This window comes from Oryza glaberrima, chromosome 2, assembly GCF_000147395.1.
Source record: "Oryza glaberrima chromosome 2, OglaRS2, whole genome shotgun sequence".
NCBI lineage: Eukaryota > Viridiplantae > Streptophyta > Magnoliopsida > Poales > Poaceae > Oryza > Oryza glaberrima.
This window is the reverse complement of record NC_068327.1, coordinates 21,285,335-21,301,748: the sequence shown is the minus strand read 5'-3', so window position 1 is coordinate 21,301,748 and position 16,414 is coordinate 21,285,335. Positions and strand designations below refer to the sequence as shown.

Sequence of the window (16,414 nt, the reverse complement as noted above, 5' to 3'; positions counted from 1 at the left end):
ACCTCGGGCCTCACTCCCCTCGGGGGAGGGCCACGTGGCCTTGGGGGGCAGCCTCCTCCGACTTGTCTATTGGAAGCAGTGGCCGCCACCCCACCTCGGGCCTCACTCCCCTCGGGGGAGGACCACGTGGCCTTGGGGGGCAGCCTCCTCCCTCTAAATATGATACCCCCGGGCCATATCACCGACAGTAACCCTAACAGAATGTATTATCTTTTTCTAAGTATGATTGCTATCATTATGATTGTTGTTTCACATATCTTGATATGTTTTCTTGTTTAATCACCATGATATGAATATATTGTACATGTGTTATTTTGTTGTTTTGGTAATGGTATGGCTGAGCACACAAGTATCTTATTTGATGAAATAGCCACAAAGATATAACCACAGCAGATGATCTGCACATGTAGGCTAGAGATGGCAATGTGCCTCCATTCCCTGTTTCCCTGCAAGGAATTCTCCTATTAATATGTTAGGATGGTTAGAATTGGTTCTCCATAGGAAATTGAATGGGAGGAACCATGTCCTCGTTGGATTTCATGGGGACGGGGATGATCCTCCGTTCCCCGTCCCCGTCCCCCGTGAAGACCTGCAAAGGGATCAAGTTCAACTTTTTTTTACTTATCTTATGTGATTATATTACATGATGTTTTATAAACGATAATATTATGTTTAATTATGTGAATTAGTGGATATATATTGATATATTAATATAAAACATGAATATATGTGTTGTATTGCATATATAATTTGATGTGTATATATTGTTTTAAGCAGGGACGAAGACCCACAGGGATTAATTCCCAATGCGGGGACAGGCATGGGAAGAAAGTATCCCCGTCGTACTTCGCTGGGACGGTGACAAGAAAAGTTTTGGCTTGCGTGGGCGGAGATACATTCCTCGTCGGTTAATTCCCCGTTGCCATCTCTAATACAGACATTAAATTTCTAATTGGCAATAGAGTAGACTAACAGCCAAACCTATAGCCAGTTTATTATATAAGTGAATCCTAAGTAAACTTCTAGTGACACGACATTACTGTAGAGCCCACTGCTGACTCTCTTATTAGCCTTACTCTTAATGGTCCGGAGTTATTAATATATGAAAAGATTATGCGTTTTATTTATTTTTTTGTGTTATATTTCTATTAGTAAAATAGTATACAATATAAGGAAAGTGGATTTTAAACTCTTAAGGAATGTCCTCTCGTTATTTGCATGTCACTTAATTTGTTATGAAAATTTTAATTAAAAATTCGAGAAGATTTATTAACATGTGATATATCACTCTATAAACATAGAAGTTAAAATTCAACTTTCCCATATCGTAACGAAAAAAATTGACTGTGAATATATGTTAACTAGTTGTAGTTTAATTTGTTTTTTCGTTGTGATATGTAAAAGTTGAATTTTAACTTACATGTCTATGGAGTGATATATCACATGTTAATACATCTTTTTAATTTTTTTCATAACCATTTAAGTAACATGCAAAAGAAAACGAGGGAACATCCCCTCGAAAGTCTATAATAGTTTCACACAATATAACTATATAATGAAAATTACCATGGGGATTCTCCCACTGTTTCCCAGTAAAAAAAACTACATAAGTCATTCTCCATGCTGAGGCCGTGTTTAGATTCAAACTTTTTTCTGCAAACTTCTAACTTTCCTATCACATCAAATATTTGGACACATGCATGGAGCATTAAATGTAGACGAAAAAACCAATTGCACAATTTGCATGTAAATCACGTGATGGATCTTTTGAGCCTAATTACGCCATGATTTGACTATGTGGTGCTACAGTAAATATTTGCTAATGACGGATTAATTAGGCTTAATAGATTCGTCTCACAGTTTACAGGCGGAATCTGTAATTTATTTTGTTATTAGTCTACGTTTAATACTTCAAATATATATCTGTATACTTAAAAAATTTTGGACCACGAACTAAACACAGCCTGAACATCAATTTGTGAAAGAAGAGCGACATCCACATTTAAAGAACGTCAACGATGGCGTTGTGTCTATCTAAGAGCAAGTATAATAGTAGGCTATAAGCCGGCTAAATGCTGAGGTGGAGGAGAGAAGTGAGGAGAGAGGTGAAGCGGGCTGTAAACTTACAGCCGGCTTAGACACAATAACCAAAAAACTCTGTGAGAGAGACAAGTGGACCCTGTATTGATTGTAAAGAGCTAACTATTGTATGGGTAGGCTAAGAGAAGGCTATAAATAATCTTATAGCCAACAGGTCGGCTGTATTATTAGCTTTGCTCTAATAATGTTGCAGGTGCAGTAGTTAATAAGTGCTACAGTTGCAGTGGTTGCATGTACAATCATGTTTATATTTACTGTAGCTTCCAAATCAATAATAACTCTTCTTTAAAGTTTAAAATAAATACTATATATTGTCATCCAATTAACGACAAATACAAGGCGACTGTAACTAATCCGGCTTAAACATCCTGAGTGATGTTCTCAGAGAAGCAACAACCGTAACCCAGTTACAAGTAAAACTATCTGGGATCGGAAAAAAAAAATAAGATTCACTGAAGCCAAGATTGTAATAATCATAAGCCCCACATACCCCTGTCAACCAAACATTTCAACCGTTTCTTGAGATTTACCGTATTAAGGTAAGCGAAGATTTCACTGAGCCACCATTTCTAATGTTTTGCAGCTCAAAATTTTCTCATATGAAAGATGTAGGAAATTCGGGCATTTCATTAACACATTATGCATCAGCAACCATAAAAATCACACATTTATTCAATCACAGCTTGGCAGAGTTCATCAAATCAAAGTAGGGAATTTTTTTCGCACACGCAAAAGCAAAAACAATGGCGCGCGGCCGCTAACTCGGAGATCACGCGGCGTCGGCGCCGGCGCCGTTAACGAAGGTGACCATCCTGTCGAGCAGCTCCTTGGCCTTGTCGCCGTCGGGGTCGAACAGGTGGAAGACGTGGCCCGCCCCGGCCGTCTCCAGCACCTCCACCGCCGCGCCGCCCTTCGCCGCGGCCACCGCGGCGGCGTACGCGTGGGCGCGCCACCTGAGGAAGTCCCCCTCCGCGGCGCACACCATGACCCGGTCGCACGCCATCCGCCCCAGCGGCGGCGCGCCGGGCGCCATGGGGTTCATCCGCGGGTCGTCCATGCCGGTGGTGCCCGGGCACGCGTACACCCACAGCCCGGCGCCCCTGGCGCGCCCCTCGGGGTCGGGGGCCTCCTCGCCGACGGCCTCCGAGCCCCAGAACCAGGGGTGGATCAGCACCGCGCCCCTGAGGCGGCGGCGCGGCGGCGCGTCGTGGTGGTGGTGCATGGCCAGGTGGTGGCAGATGTTGCCGCCGGCACTGTCCCCGGCGAGGAACACGCGGTCGAGGTCGCCGCGCGCGGCGACCCAGGGATCGGCGGCGGAGAGCACCCAGCGGAGCGCGGCGAGGCAGTCGTCGTAGCCCGCCGGGAGCGGGTGCTCGGGCGCGAGGCGGTAGTCGACGGAGACGCAGAGCGCGGGGCAGGCGGCGGCGAGGCGGTTGAGGAAGAGGTGGTAGCTCGGGGACGCCGCGGACTCCGCCACGAACCCGCCGCCGTGCACGTAGACGACGACGGGGAGGCGCTCGGCGGCGGCGGCGGGAGGAGGCAGGTAGAGGCGCGCGGAGTAGTCGCCGAGGTGGACGTCCCGGGAGTGGACGCCGGTGGCGGCGTCGTGGCCCGGGCCGACGGGGGGCGCGACGAGGGGGCGCTCCAGGCGGCCGCTCTTGTAGACCCGGAGGATCGGGCCGAACTCGCGTACCACCTCGTCGTCGCCGTCGGCTGCCGTGGACGACGCCATGGTTGCTAGCTCGTCTGCTGCTGCTGCTGCAGTTCACTGGATTTTCAGGAGGAGAATTTGTCTGCGAGTACTACTCGTGTCTTCTTGGGATCTCCGCGGATGTGAAGGGCTAGTCCAAGTAGCGTACGTAAGCGCGACGGTTTCCTTGAAAATTGCATATATGCCCTCGGCAAAAAGTGGTTTTTCTTCAGTAGTACCGTATTAGTATTACCGAGACAAAATTTGCTACGGGACACTCAAATATCGTGTAATTGGCTGAGGGACACCGTAAAAATGTGACATTGTCGATGGAAACTGTAAAAGTTGTGTAATTGGCTATAAGACACTAGAGACATTATTTTATAATTTTTTGGGTTGAAAGAGGAGAGAGAAATTTTGAAAATGACGGGAATGCCCCCAGAGGCACCCCACCGCGTCGTGCGTCTGTCCGCTCTGCCATCGAACAAGAGGCGGGGCAGCAGCAGCAGCAGCCGGGGACATTCCATGTAGCTGTTGCATCAAAATGATTCTTGCATATATATACACCTTATTATGTGGACAAAGAATACACTGAAGAACCAAGAGAAGAGAAGAGTGAGAACGTACTGAGGGCACGCACAAGGTCTTGGGGGAGCAGTAGTCGTAGAGCTTGTCGGCGCTGGAGAAGAAGACGACGCCGACCTCGGCGTCGCACAGGACGCTGATCTCGCGGGCCGCGCCGGCCGGATCTCATGTCCCTCTCATCCCCGAGCACTGGTTCCCTGCTGCGTACGACGACGGGGAAGCTGTCCTCCGCCACCTCATCACCACCGGCCTCCGCGATGAGCACGACGTCCCCATGGAACTCTCCGCCAGCTTCCTCATGGGAGACAGCGTCGGCTACAACATCGCGCACCATGTGGCCCAACGCTGGACGATGACGACAGCGTCGACTCTGCCGCCTCCGTCAGACATCCGGAAGCTCGTCGAGGAAATCAGCAGCCCTGCCTCAAGTTCAGGGGCGAAGCAGAGAGGTGCACGGCGCGACGAACGCCGCCGAGGGCAGTCCTGTCATTTTGAAATTCCTTTCCCCCTTTTCAGCCCATAAATTATAAAATAATACCTCAGGTGTCCTACAGCAAATTACACAATTTTTCTAGTGTCCATCGGCAGTGTCACGTTTTTGCGGTGTCCCTCAGCCAATTACATAATTTTTGAGTGTCCCGTAGAAAATTTTGCCTACCTAGTAAACGGGCTTCGATAAAATATCCATGGTTAAATGGGGATGCTCGCTAAAATACACTGTGGACGATATTGATCTTGGATCTTCTTATTTCTCTCTCTAAGAGCATCAGCATTGGGTGCCCTTGGGGTGTAGCCCTAGCACACGTCGTCGGTCGCCATTTTCTCTTTTGCCTGCATCGTCTCCCAACGATGGAACGCACGCCTTAGTAGAGGGACGCGGCCCTAGCTCACTTTTCGTAGAGGCACACAGCCGAGGAACGCGTTGGGCACGAGGTGTGGCTCGTGGACACCGTTCACAGCCGAAAAAATTCCCCTTCCACCCCTCACCCCTCTCACTCTCGCCCGTGGTTCTCCTTGAGGTCCTCGGCTAGGCGGTGAAGTGGTGGAGGAGCCGCGACCGCCTGGGCACATTGCGGGCGATCGGATTTGGCCTCCCGACCAGCCACGGAGGGAGGGAGAAGCGGCGACTGGTGGAGGGGGAGAGAGGTGTGGCTCCGGGGCGGCGGTGGCCCTCCTCATCGCCCTCGCAGCCGCCGGTGACGGAGAGAGAGGGAGAGAAAGATAGACGCCTCCACCACCAGGACCAGGACGCCCTCCTCGGCGTCGTTGATGCGGCCACTGTCAGGCCGCCACCGTTCCTCCTCGATGCGGCGCCGCCGCTCCATGCCGACTCCTCCGCGGGGTGCCGGTTATGCCGCCTCTGGCCGGCGACGACCCCGCAATGAAGACAACGGCGATGCGATGAAGACGACGGCGACGACTCCACGACGTTGCATCTCACCCACGCCACTCGTCGTTCGCCATCGGCCACCAGCGACGACGGGCGGAGGAAAAGCGGTGGCGGCACGATGGGGCAGAGGAGAGAGAGAGAGAGAGGAGGCGACAGCGGGTGGAGAAGACGAGAAGAGGAGAGGAGGCGTGGGTGTGCTGGAGAGACCGAAATGAGTGAGGAGAGGAAGAGGCGTGGGTGGGCTGGCTGGGCTGGCAGGGAGGGGTAGGGGTGAAATTTTTTACCTTGGGCTGGGACACCCATTGTGGATTAGAGTATCTTCATTAAGCGGTCTCATATTTTGAAGAACCCATTAGTGGTATCCTCCATTGGAAGATGAGCTTCCTAAAGAGTGTCCTCAGTTAGTGAGGACACTTTAGGAGTAGCTTTGGTTGTAGATCGATGCCCTAACGCCGGAAGAGCATAGACTATGTTAGCCATGACCTAGAGCTCGCGACCTGCCTGGACACCTGCTAGTGCTCACCCACCCTGTCACCGATATTGGTACCAACGTCCAGTTCCCCGGTATAGATGCTTTCCTAGCTCTCTTCGAGCGTTCGACCGAGGAAGTAGAAAAGCCGAAAGACAATATTATCCATGATGTCATTAATTAATTCTAGCGAATACCCTCTATTTAATCATGACATTTTTGTCAAAACCCATTGGAGGTAGGGATGGAGCTCATCAAGCCTAGGCTCATCGAAGAAATCAAGAAAACTCCATTAAATTTCTATGTTGTTGAATGAATTAGTGATAAAATTTCTATATCAAAAGCTATTTATAGTAAAGTTTATCTATATTTAAAAATCTTTGTAACTCCCTACTGATTTGAGCGATGACGTTATACCGAAACCAGTTTCTCATATGGCATAATATATGCAAACCTAGTACTCCGATGTACTAGTTCTTAAAAAAAAAAAGTACTCCGATGTGAGCAGCCCCGGTTGATTGGTCTGGTTGATGCTACACGCCTGACGCGTCAGTTTTGCCGGGGTGACGTGCTACTTTCGGATGGGTGGGTGGAACGTTGTCTGTATCTCGATTTGTATCCTATTATCTTATAATACTATCATTATTCAAGCCGAAACGATATCGATTTCATCTAGTATCCTAATTTTTACAGTATCTTGATCCTACTATTCATTACTACACGATCCTACAAAATCTTAGGTGGTATCCCGATTCTACGATCACTACGATATTACAAAATATTATTTAAAATAATATGGTTTGAAAATAATGTAAATAAATATGCTCAAATTTATATAAAATCAGTTAATTATATCAAAACCAACGTTGTTTCTCTTGATAAATGTCTCTATTTATATGACATATATCATTACTATATTTTTTTTATATTTTTTATAGAATAGCTATATATAATTAATCTAAATATTAATTAAATTTAAAAAATAAATTTTATAGTATCCCGATACTATGATACGATATTACTTGGAAAAAACGATACAACTTAATACCCCGATAACAAACCTTGGGTGGAATATGCGTGAATGTTGTTGATCCGTGTGTACCGGTCGTGGCTGCTCGGTGCGTCTGCATGCGGCGGGCGAATGTGAGCGAGGAGACACAAGGAGAGGACAGGCACAGCATGCGCGGCTGCCGCCTGATGACGTCCAACGCTTTGAAAACGTAAACGTAACGTACGCTCTCCTCCGCTGCTCCTGTGTCTCCCCGGCCCGTGAATATTGGTGATCACGCGGAGGACGACGCTCAACTGCCGCGCGCAAACGCCAAAACGGCAGCTGTGTTTGTTTTCTTGTCCTTTTTTTTAAAGTAACTATATTTATGGCGTCATATTTTTTATCAAAAAATAGTCGGCATGTATTTACATTGTAAGTCTCTAAATTACATATGTAATTTTAGTGTATTTACAATGTAAGTTTTAAAATTACATATGTAAGTCATAAAATTATATATGTAATTTTAGTGCATTTATAATGTAAGTCTCAAAATTAAATATGTAAGTAGATATAAATAGAAGAGATGCTAGTGCAAATTTAATGGAAAACTAATGTATAACAGGAGCAACAGGTTCGTAATACAGAGAGATGGAATAAATACAGACTTAGCAAATCAAACGTTCCTTAAATCAATCTACATGATATCCAAGGGTCAGATTGACCGACTGTGATCAAGCTAATTTTGTGTCGCCATAAATATAGCATGTCCGTTTTTTTTTTGTGTGTGTGTCTGCGTTTTTCCCTTTTACGGAATTGGTAACTTTCATTGATATAAATTTAGAGTGGATTTCTATAAAATCACCATTGAATCGTATTACTGTTCATGTTGTACTTCTTATGCTTCAGCTCCGACGAGATGATAGTGGCTCGACCAGTTAGAGTCCTGAGGTTAGAGGTGGGGGAGGGGGAAGGGAGGGGTCCGCCAGCCTTAGAGGGATGGCCGTGGGAGATGACGGCTTGGTGGTGGACGGCAGAATGAGTGGGCAGCGAGGCGGCAGTGTTGCAACCAAAGTTGTAGGGTCGATAGCAGGCGGTAAGCCGATGTTGACGGCGAGGGCAAAGCAAAGTGAGTAGTTAGAAGATGGGGGAATTTCCGACAGCAAAGAGCTGCTGGAGATGGGGAAGAAGGTAGGACGATGGAGAAGAGCTGAGAAGGCGAGAGGAGGAGATCGAAGGTATGGCGTGTCTCACCGGCACGGTTGGTTCTTTTTCAGCACTAGCGACGCGAGCGATGGCAGCGAAGGATCGAATGAAGGAAGCAAACTCAATCAAGACCGGCAACGAAGTTGTGGGAACGGGAGAAGGAGAGAGGAAGTTAGGGTTTAGGGGATACAGGAGCCTTAAAAGAAGTACTACACGTGGGATTGGAATTTTCTGTAACGTGTTGTAGCAGTTTTCTTTTCTAAAAATGGTGTAGTACTACTGTGGAATCCAGCGCTCGACACTACTGTATAAATGATTTTTCTATATGAGGAACCCTATAGGTTATAGGCAAACCATAACTGCTCCTGTCTGCAAAAATCGAACATCATTTTCGTATATAGCTCCTTAAGAGACCCGCATGCAAATCTATTTTCGCATACGGGTCTCTTAGGAAGCCACATGCAAAAATAAGCTTATTTCATATGTTGTCCTTTTAAGTGCTTCGCATGCGAAAATAACTAATTCTTTTTTTAATTATCTCCTCCTCTCTCTCCCACTAAGTCCTCATCTTCCCACTCTTTCCTCCGGCGATGGCAGCGGGGAGGGCGGAGGAGGCGCACGACGGCCACGGCGGCCCTCCCCCGCGCGGAGGCCGGCGGAGGAGGCGCACGGCGGCGGCAGTCGTCCCACGCGCGGATCCAGCGGCAGCGGCCCTCTCCCCACACGGATCCGGCAACGATGACCCGCCCCTGCGTCGATACGGCGAACGGCCAGCCTCCCCCGCAACAATGACGACCTCAACGACGATGGCTCGGGTAGATGCAGCGGGCTAGGGTTTTGAGTGGCAGTGGCGACCAGGTGACGCCGAATCCATGGGCTAGGGTTTGGATCTTTTTCTAAGACTTTTTATTTTCACATACAGATGGCTTAAGCGACGACATGCGAAAATCGGATTTTCACACGTGGTTGTTCTACCCGTATGCAAAGATCTGATTTTCACATACACCAGATGGATCACCCACCCGCATGTGAAAAATCAAATTTAATCGTCTGAAAAAAATGTTCAGTAGTATGCGAGATATATGGCCACAGATCCCACCCCATAAATTTTTTCACCCTATCACATCGAACGTTTGAACACTTGCATGGAGTATTAAATATAAACGAAAAAATAACTAATTACATAGATTGCGTGTAAATTGCGAGACGAATCTTTTAAGCCTAATTGCGCCATGATTTGACATGTGGTGCTACAGTAAACATTTGCTAATGACGTTTACAGGCGGATTCTGTAATTTGTTTTGTTATTAGACTACGTTTAATACTTCAAATGTGTGTCCCTATATTCGATGTAACACACCAAAACTTTACACCCCTGAATCTAAACACAGCCTATATATTGTTAGCATCGGCAGTTTATGAGCATCAAGCATGGGATTTTCAACGTGGAGCTGTTTAGTTCGACCGATCGAAGGACTGGAAAGGATGGGCTGTGTCTATGTAGCATCACTGTAGCAAATAATGGATTAATATACCTCGTTAGATTCGTCTCGCAAAATAGCCCATGGATTATGAAATGGATTTTGTCAATAATCTACGTTTAATACTCCTAAATAGTAAGATTCCGAAGGACTATCTAATAGCCCGGAGGATCCAAACAGGCGAGGATCCAAACAGGGCCTGTGTTGGTTGAGAGAGTTCGATCGATCGATCGTCAGCACATGCGTAACTTGTCCGCGGGCAGAATGATCAGTTCAAAAAACATAGTCACCACCTTGTTGATCTACAGTACGTAAAGGAAAGGTAGCCTCAATGGTTGGACCTCTATTTATTTAAGGAAAAAGCACGGATCTAACCCTAACTTGAAAACCAGACATCGTTCACCCTCTACTATTCATACCGGATGAATAACCCCTCTAGCGCTGTTCCAAGTGGTTTTGACTTCAGTTTGCATACGTGTCCGCCAACGTGGCATCCGGTCAGAAAAAAAAAAATCTAGGCCCACATGTCTACTCTTTCCTCAAGCAAGCCCTCTCCAATCCCCATTGCCCCCTACTTCCCTATTCTCTCTCTTTCTCTGCGTCTATGAATGGAGGAGGACGGAGAGGGACCTCACTCGAGGAGACAGCAGGGCTGGTGGCGGAGGCGGCTGTTCTCTCTCTTTCTCTGCGTCTATGAATGGAGGAGGACGGAGAGGGACCTCACTCGAGGAGACAGCAGGGCTGGTGGCGGAGGCGGATCGGCGTGAGCTCGGCCGGTCGGGTAGAGCTCCTCCTCGTAGTCCTCCTCATCCTCGTAATCGTAATCGTACATCGTGGCATTTGAGTGCGGCGGCGGAGACAACCATGACCTCTACAACGACCATCACCTCGCTGCCACCGTCTCCGGCGACCACCACCTCATCGACGGCAGCGGCTGACGCGATAGCACATGCAGGGCTCCACCCTGTTTGTCAGCGCTCTGTCCAGCCCCGCCCGCGATGCCCCCTTCCCCAGCAGTGAAGGTGCGGCGGTGGAGGCGAGCTCTTCATTAACGGCCAAATCTGGCCAATGCAGCTCCCGCCGCTCGGGCGCTCGGCGACATCGGCGGCAGCGGCGAGCCGACGCGGGAGCATGTGAGGCTGGGGTGGGGGACGAGCGCGGCGGATACCTCTCCGTTCCGCACATGGTTGTCTCTGTCGCCGGATCTTCATCTTTGATTGTGTCGTCGTCGCCTCCGCGATCGTTGCCGGTCATGCTGCCAGTCGGCACCGCTCTCGCCTCCACCTCCATGCCGGGCGCGCTTGCCGCCGGTCGCGCCGCCAGTGGTAACGCTCTCGCCTCCGCCTCCATGTCGGGCACACTTGCACCCCTCCATGGCGAGCGTGTGCGGGAGAGTGGGCTGGCCGCAGCAGCCGCGCGGTTTAGAGGAAGAGAAGAGAGAGGGGGGTGGTGATCTGACAAGTGAGCCCTAGCTTTTTAAAAAAAAAATTTGCCGACTGGACTACACGGGTGCTATTCGAACCTTAAACCGCTCTCAATAGTACCTTGGTTTTTTTTTGTCCGGTATTAAAAATTCAGGGTGAACGATGTCTAGTTTTCGAGTTTAGGGGGGTAATTCGGTCGACCGCTATAGTTCAGGGGGTAATTCGTACATTTTCCTTTGTCTGTTGTATGTTGGGCTTTATGGTTGAGCATTAATGATATGGTTTTTGATGAGTCATCAACTTTATCCTATATGCAGATTCTTTTCAGGGTAACTTATTATTGGTTCCGGTCCTGGGCTCTCCTACAAAAGTGTGATGAAGACAACAAATTTCTAAAGTCAGCGTGTCGTAATCTTGAGATAACTGTTATGCATTTTTTTGTCAACTTTGGATTGAGGTTCACAAATAGGATCCGATAATTGTGTACTCTTTATCTTGTGTTGACGTTTATTGCTTTGTGTTCGCTTTAAATTTGGGAGTGGTTTTAAGCTTACTTTGAGATAACTCGCTTTGAATGATTTGGTGTAATAATTGGACATAGCTCATTAAGCAAAGGCCAGGATGGTTTTGTGTTCATTATCTAAAATATAAAGTAAAACACTGTATGAACTCCCAATGCCTATAAAAAAAGCCGTAGAAATATATATCCGTTTACACAAACGATACATCTTATAAAACTAACGGTCGAGATCCGTAGAGTTGAATCGAATCTTGCTCTACACAGTAAATATTTAATTATGAACTAATAGTAATAATTCCTTTTTCTCTAACACAACTTTTTAATTACATCCTTACCCTAAAAAAAGGCATTTTACATGCTTACGGGCCGGCTCACATTTTGTCTTTACAATGGTTGAGCCCCGTTTGTTTTAGGAGCAAAAATATGTGGTGCAAAGGTTCAAAAATAAACGTACGAGATTCATCCATACCACCTCGAGTAGAATATGTTTACTTTTAGATTTGAGTAAAGTGCACAAGCGGTCTCTAAACTTGTGCATATGTGTCACCTAGGTCCCTGAATTCACAAAATGAATTTTTTTGGGCTCCTTAACTTGTCTAGGGTATCATGTAGGTCCAAATAGGCTCCAACTCACTCCGTGTGCTGATATGGCATGCCATGGTGGCGCCTATGTGTTAGTAGAACCTATATGTCAATCGGATATAGAAAAAAATAAGAATATTTTTTCTCCTCTCTTTTTCCATTTATTTTTTCAAAATTAAAAACATCATTTTCTCTCCTCTCTCTCCTTTCTTTTTAAATTTTATTTTTTATGTGAATGACATGTGGATCCCATTGACACGTAAGCATCACTGTCGCATGCCACGTCATCTCACGGAGCAGGTTGGAGCCCGTCTGAACCTACATGACACTGATGAAGTTCGGCGACTCAAAAATGTATTTTGAGTGTATAGGGATCTAGATGACACATTTGTAAGTTTAAACACCGCACATGCACTTCACTCTTTATATTTAATCTGGAGTAGAAGTTTTACTAAAAGTATATTCGAGATAATGTGGAGGAATCTCATACGTCCAATTTTTTATCCTACGATAATTTTCAGGTTTGCACTACATATATGATTTACACCCTATATTTTCCCGTTTTACGAAGAGACTCCACTGCAATTGATCTAGGAATCTTGGTGTTACTGTTTGCATGCAATGGAAGCAGTAGTAGTAAGCAGAGTGGCATACTGGCATGGATGAGGCCGTGCTCCTCTCTTCATGGGCCTACGGGATAACGGGCTAACGGGCAACTGCCATGCATTGCTAGCCGGGCCCATCTCCGGCCTGAGCCGCTCGTACCACTAAGAAATAAGTTCACTTTGTGACCCTCAAAAGTGATCGAAATCTAATCCGTGACCTTGAATCGCAAAACCAGATATCTTCACCCCCCAACTCTTAAAACCGGTGCAATTTGACTCTCTCGGTGGTTTTAGAGGGCGGTTTTACTGACGTGGCGCCTACGTGGCGGTATTGACCCTGTCTTTCTTACAAGTGGCGATGACGTGGAGCTTATGTGTATTAGAATTTTAAAAAATTATGGGGCCCACATGTCATTTACACAAAAAAAAATATTGTGAAGCCCACATGTCATTTAAAAAAATTGTGGGGCCCACATGTCATCCAATCTCTCTCTTTCTTCTTCCTCCCCCTCTTTCTTCTTTCTCTTTTTCTCTCTCTCCCCTTCGGTCGGCGCCGACGAGAGAGTAGTAGCCGCGGTGCCATCGCCCGCATGGAGCGGGGAGTAGCAGCGGGCGACGCCTCCTCCCTAGCGGCAGCGATCGGCGCCTCCTCCAACCCCATCAGCAGTGTCGGCTTTGACGGCGGGGATGGCTGGGTCGGGGTCCAAGACGGGCGTCTTCTTCAGCGGCGGGAGTGGCCGGGTCGAGGTCTAAGACGGGCATCGGCTTCTTCTTCAGCGAGCAACGGCGCCGAGCTCTCGCACCTCCTCACCCTGGCCGAGGCCGATCTCCACGCCGGCTGCCTCCATGCCGCGCACAAGCACGCCCGCCGAGCTCCATCTCGCCGCCGCCTCTCTCTCCCTCGCCGAGCTCCCTCTCCGTTGCCGACGGCTCACAGGTGGGGAGGAGCCAACTGGAGGAGGAGGAGCCGTCCCACTTCGCCGCCGCCGCCGCCACTCCGGACCCGCCCGCCGCCATCGGGACCTGCTTGCCGAAGGGGGAGAGAGAGATAAGGGAGAGAGAGAGGAACGAGGAAGAAGGGTTAGATTGACATGTGGGCCCCATAAATTTTCCTTTTGTGTGGATGACAAATGGATCCCACGTGTATGCTAATGCCACCTATGCGCCACGTCAGCGAGAGATCAGGTCAACACTGCCACGTGGACGCCACGTCAGAAAAGCCGCCCTCCAAAACCGCCGAGGAAGTCAAATTGCACCGGTTTTAAGAGTTGGGGGGTCAAGATATCTGGTTTTGCGGTTTAGGGTCACGGATTAGATTTCGATCACTTTTGAGGGTCACAAAGTGAACTTATTCCTACCACTAACGGTCACACTGTACGCGGGCCAGGGGCACTGAAGAACCCACAACGACATATCCCTGGCCCACGTAGCCCATAGCCCACGAGGGCCCATGGATGAGCTCGGTTGAGTGAGAGAGTCCAGATGACACATGCGCGGTGGGCCCATCCTGGTCAGGTGAGGTCAGTGGTCAGAGTTGCCACTTGCCGTTGGGCACATGGCGGTGGCAGGCAGTACGCGTCGTTCTATTTCTACCCGCCACCGTGACCGAGTTGCCGCCCAACAAAATTTCCCGCCACCATCGTCCATAGGCCAGCCAGCCATCACCGCTGGTTTTCTTTCCTATTTATTCCATCTTTCTTTCATGGGAATTTTAAGTATGATTTGGTTTAAGAGAAAGTTTAATAGTACAGGCGACGTAAGCTTCAAATCATCTATAGTCAATTTAATAGCTAATTTGTACAATAGTTACATACTATACTATTAATACTTGGTCCCACTTGTCATATACACACTACGTCTTAAAGTCCGTGCTACAGCTGGGCTACAAATCTGTAGCCCCGCTGTTTTTCTCTTTTCTCTTTTATCTCCTTAAAATATGTTTATAGCTGGCTTATAGCCTGCTATTGTACCTACTCTAAGGGGTGGTACCAAAACGTTTCATAATAAATTATAGCCACTCGTCGAATCCAACAGACATGACGCCATGGTTCACACTGCTAAAAAAGTCAAGGATCTTACTTTTACCAATAGACCAGGGAACTTGATCATGATGTTATTATTATATGATAACGACCGTATTATGATATCATCTCCATATAGGTCAACATGTAATAGTGGTTAACAGTAGCACACTCAAAGCTTTGAAATAAGCGAGTGGTCGTATATTTTTGATGGTTTTCTAAATCCTTTCCAAGCACATATGACTTTCAATAAAAGCATGGCGAAAAAACTCCTACTATAATTTTTTTAATAACTTCCTACTTTACTCATTCTTCTATATTCGCAGGGTATATTCAGTTTGAGGGTAAATTCCACGAGATTCTTTTTTAAATAAAATGAGCTATTTTCTTATGAAAATCATCCAAAATTTCCCGCCACCGTCGTCCATAGGCCAGCCACAGCCACCCAGCCATCACCATTGGTTTTTTTTCCTGTCTCTTTCTTCTTTCTTTCAGGGGAATTTTAAGTATGATTTGGTTTAAGAGGTGGTAGTGTGGTACCAAAACATTTCATTATACTATCCATAATATAAGACATGCACATATTTTAATATTCAACATTTAAAATATTTAGCCAGCACCTAGTATAATATGAAATAAATTTTATTTGTTCAAACTTACATCATTAGATTGAGATTTAAATTTACTTTTATATGGCTATAATTTTGTTGCTACAAACCTTATAGCATATGAAAAATTATAAGCTAAAGATTAGTTTTTGAGATCGTAACAACTTTGGCCACGCCTTATATTATGGGATAGAGAGAGTAAATTATAGCCACTCGTCGAATCCAATCACCTGGTATGAAAACCATGGTTCACACCGCCAAAAAAGTCAAGGATCTTAGTTTTACCAATAGACGAGGGAACTTGATCATGATGTTATTATTGTCCGATAACGACAATATTATGATATCTGTCGATGTTTGATGTCGCGATTCCGGTATTTGCATAGTATGGGGATCGTTGGTACTAGGATATACGCGAGGCTGAGGTAAAAGAGACGGAGACGAGGATTTTTATACAGGTTCAGGCCCCTGAATTGTCAGGTAATAACCCTACATCCTATTGGCCGAAGCCGATATTGCTCTTATTCACCATAATCACACCAGTACAATATTTGGGGTAGCCTATCTAACTGTTGTCGACATGGCGGTCTGAAGGTCTGACTCGTAGTCGACAACAGGGTAGTATTCCTCCTCGAGTTCGTGCCCGGCGAGATCAAAGATAGCGCTAGATCCCTACGGCCGGCCTCTGTAGGTACCGGATATGGTCGATCCATGCGTATCTCTGATGTCGATATCCGGCGGCTTG

The 16,414-nt window shown here is 47.0% G+C and overlaps 1 protein-coding gene across 1 annotated transcript; it reads right to left on the bottom strand.

Moving 5' to 3' along the window:
* Positions 1 to 2,451: 2,451 nt before the first annotated feature.
* LOC127761947 (tuliposide A-converting enzyme 2, chloroplastic-like) lies at positions 2,452 to 3,938 on the bottom strand. The gene has a single exon (XM_052286283.1). The coding sequence runs from the start codon at positions 3,830 to 3,832 to the stop codon at positions 2,870 to 2,872; it is 963 nt and encodes a 320-aa protein (XP_052142243.1). The 5' UTR covers positions 3,833 to 3,938; the 3' UTR covers positions 2,452 to 2,869.
* Positions 3,939 to 16,414: the final 12,476 nt, after the last annotated feature.

Coding starts and splice junctions, on each gene's coding strand:
- LOC127761947 (XM_052286283.1), bottom strand. CDS start 3,832: ATGGCGTCGTCCACGGCAGCCGACGGCGACGACGAGGTGGTACGCGAG.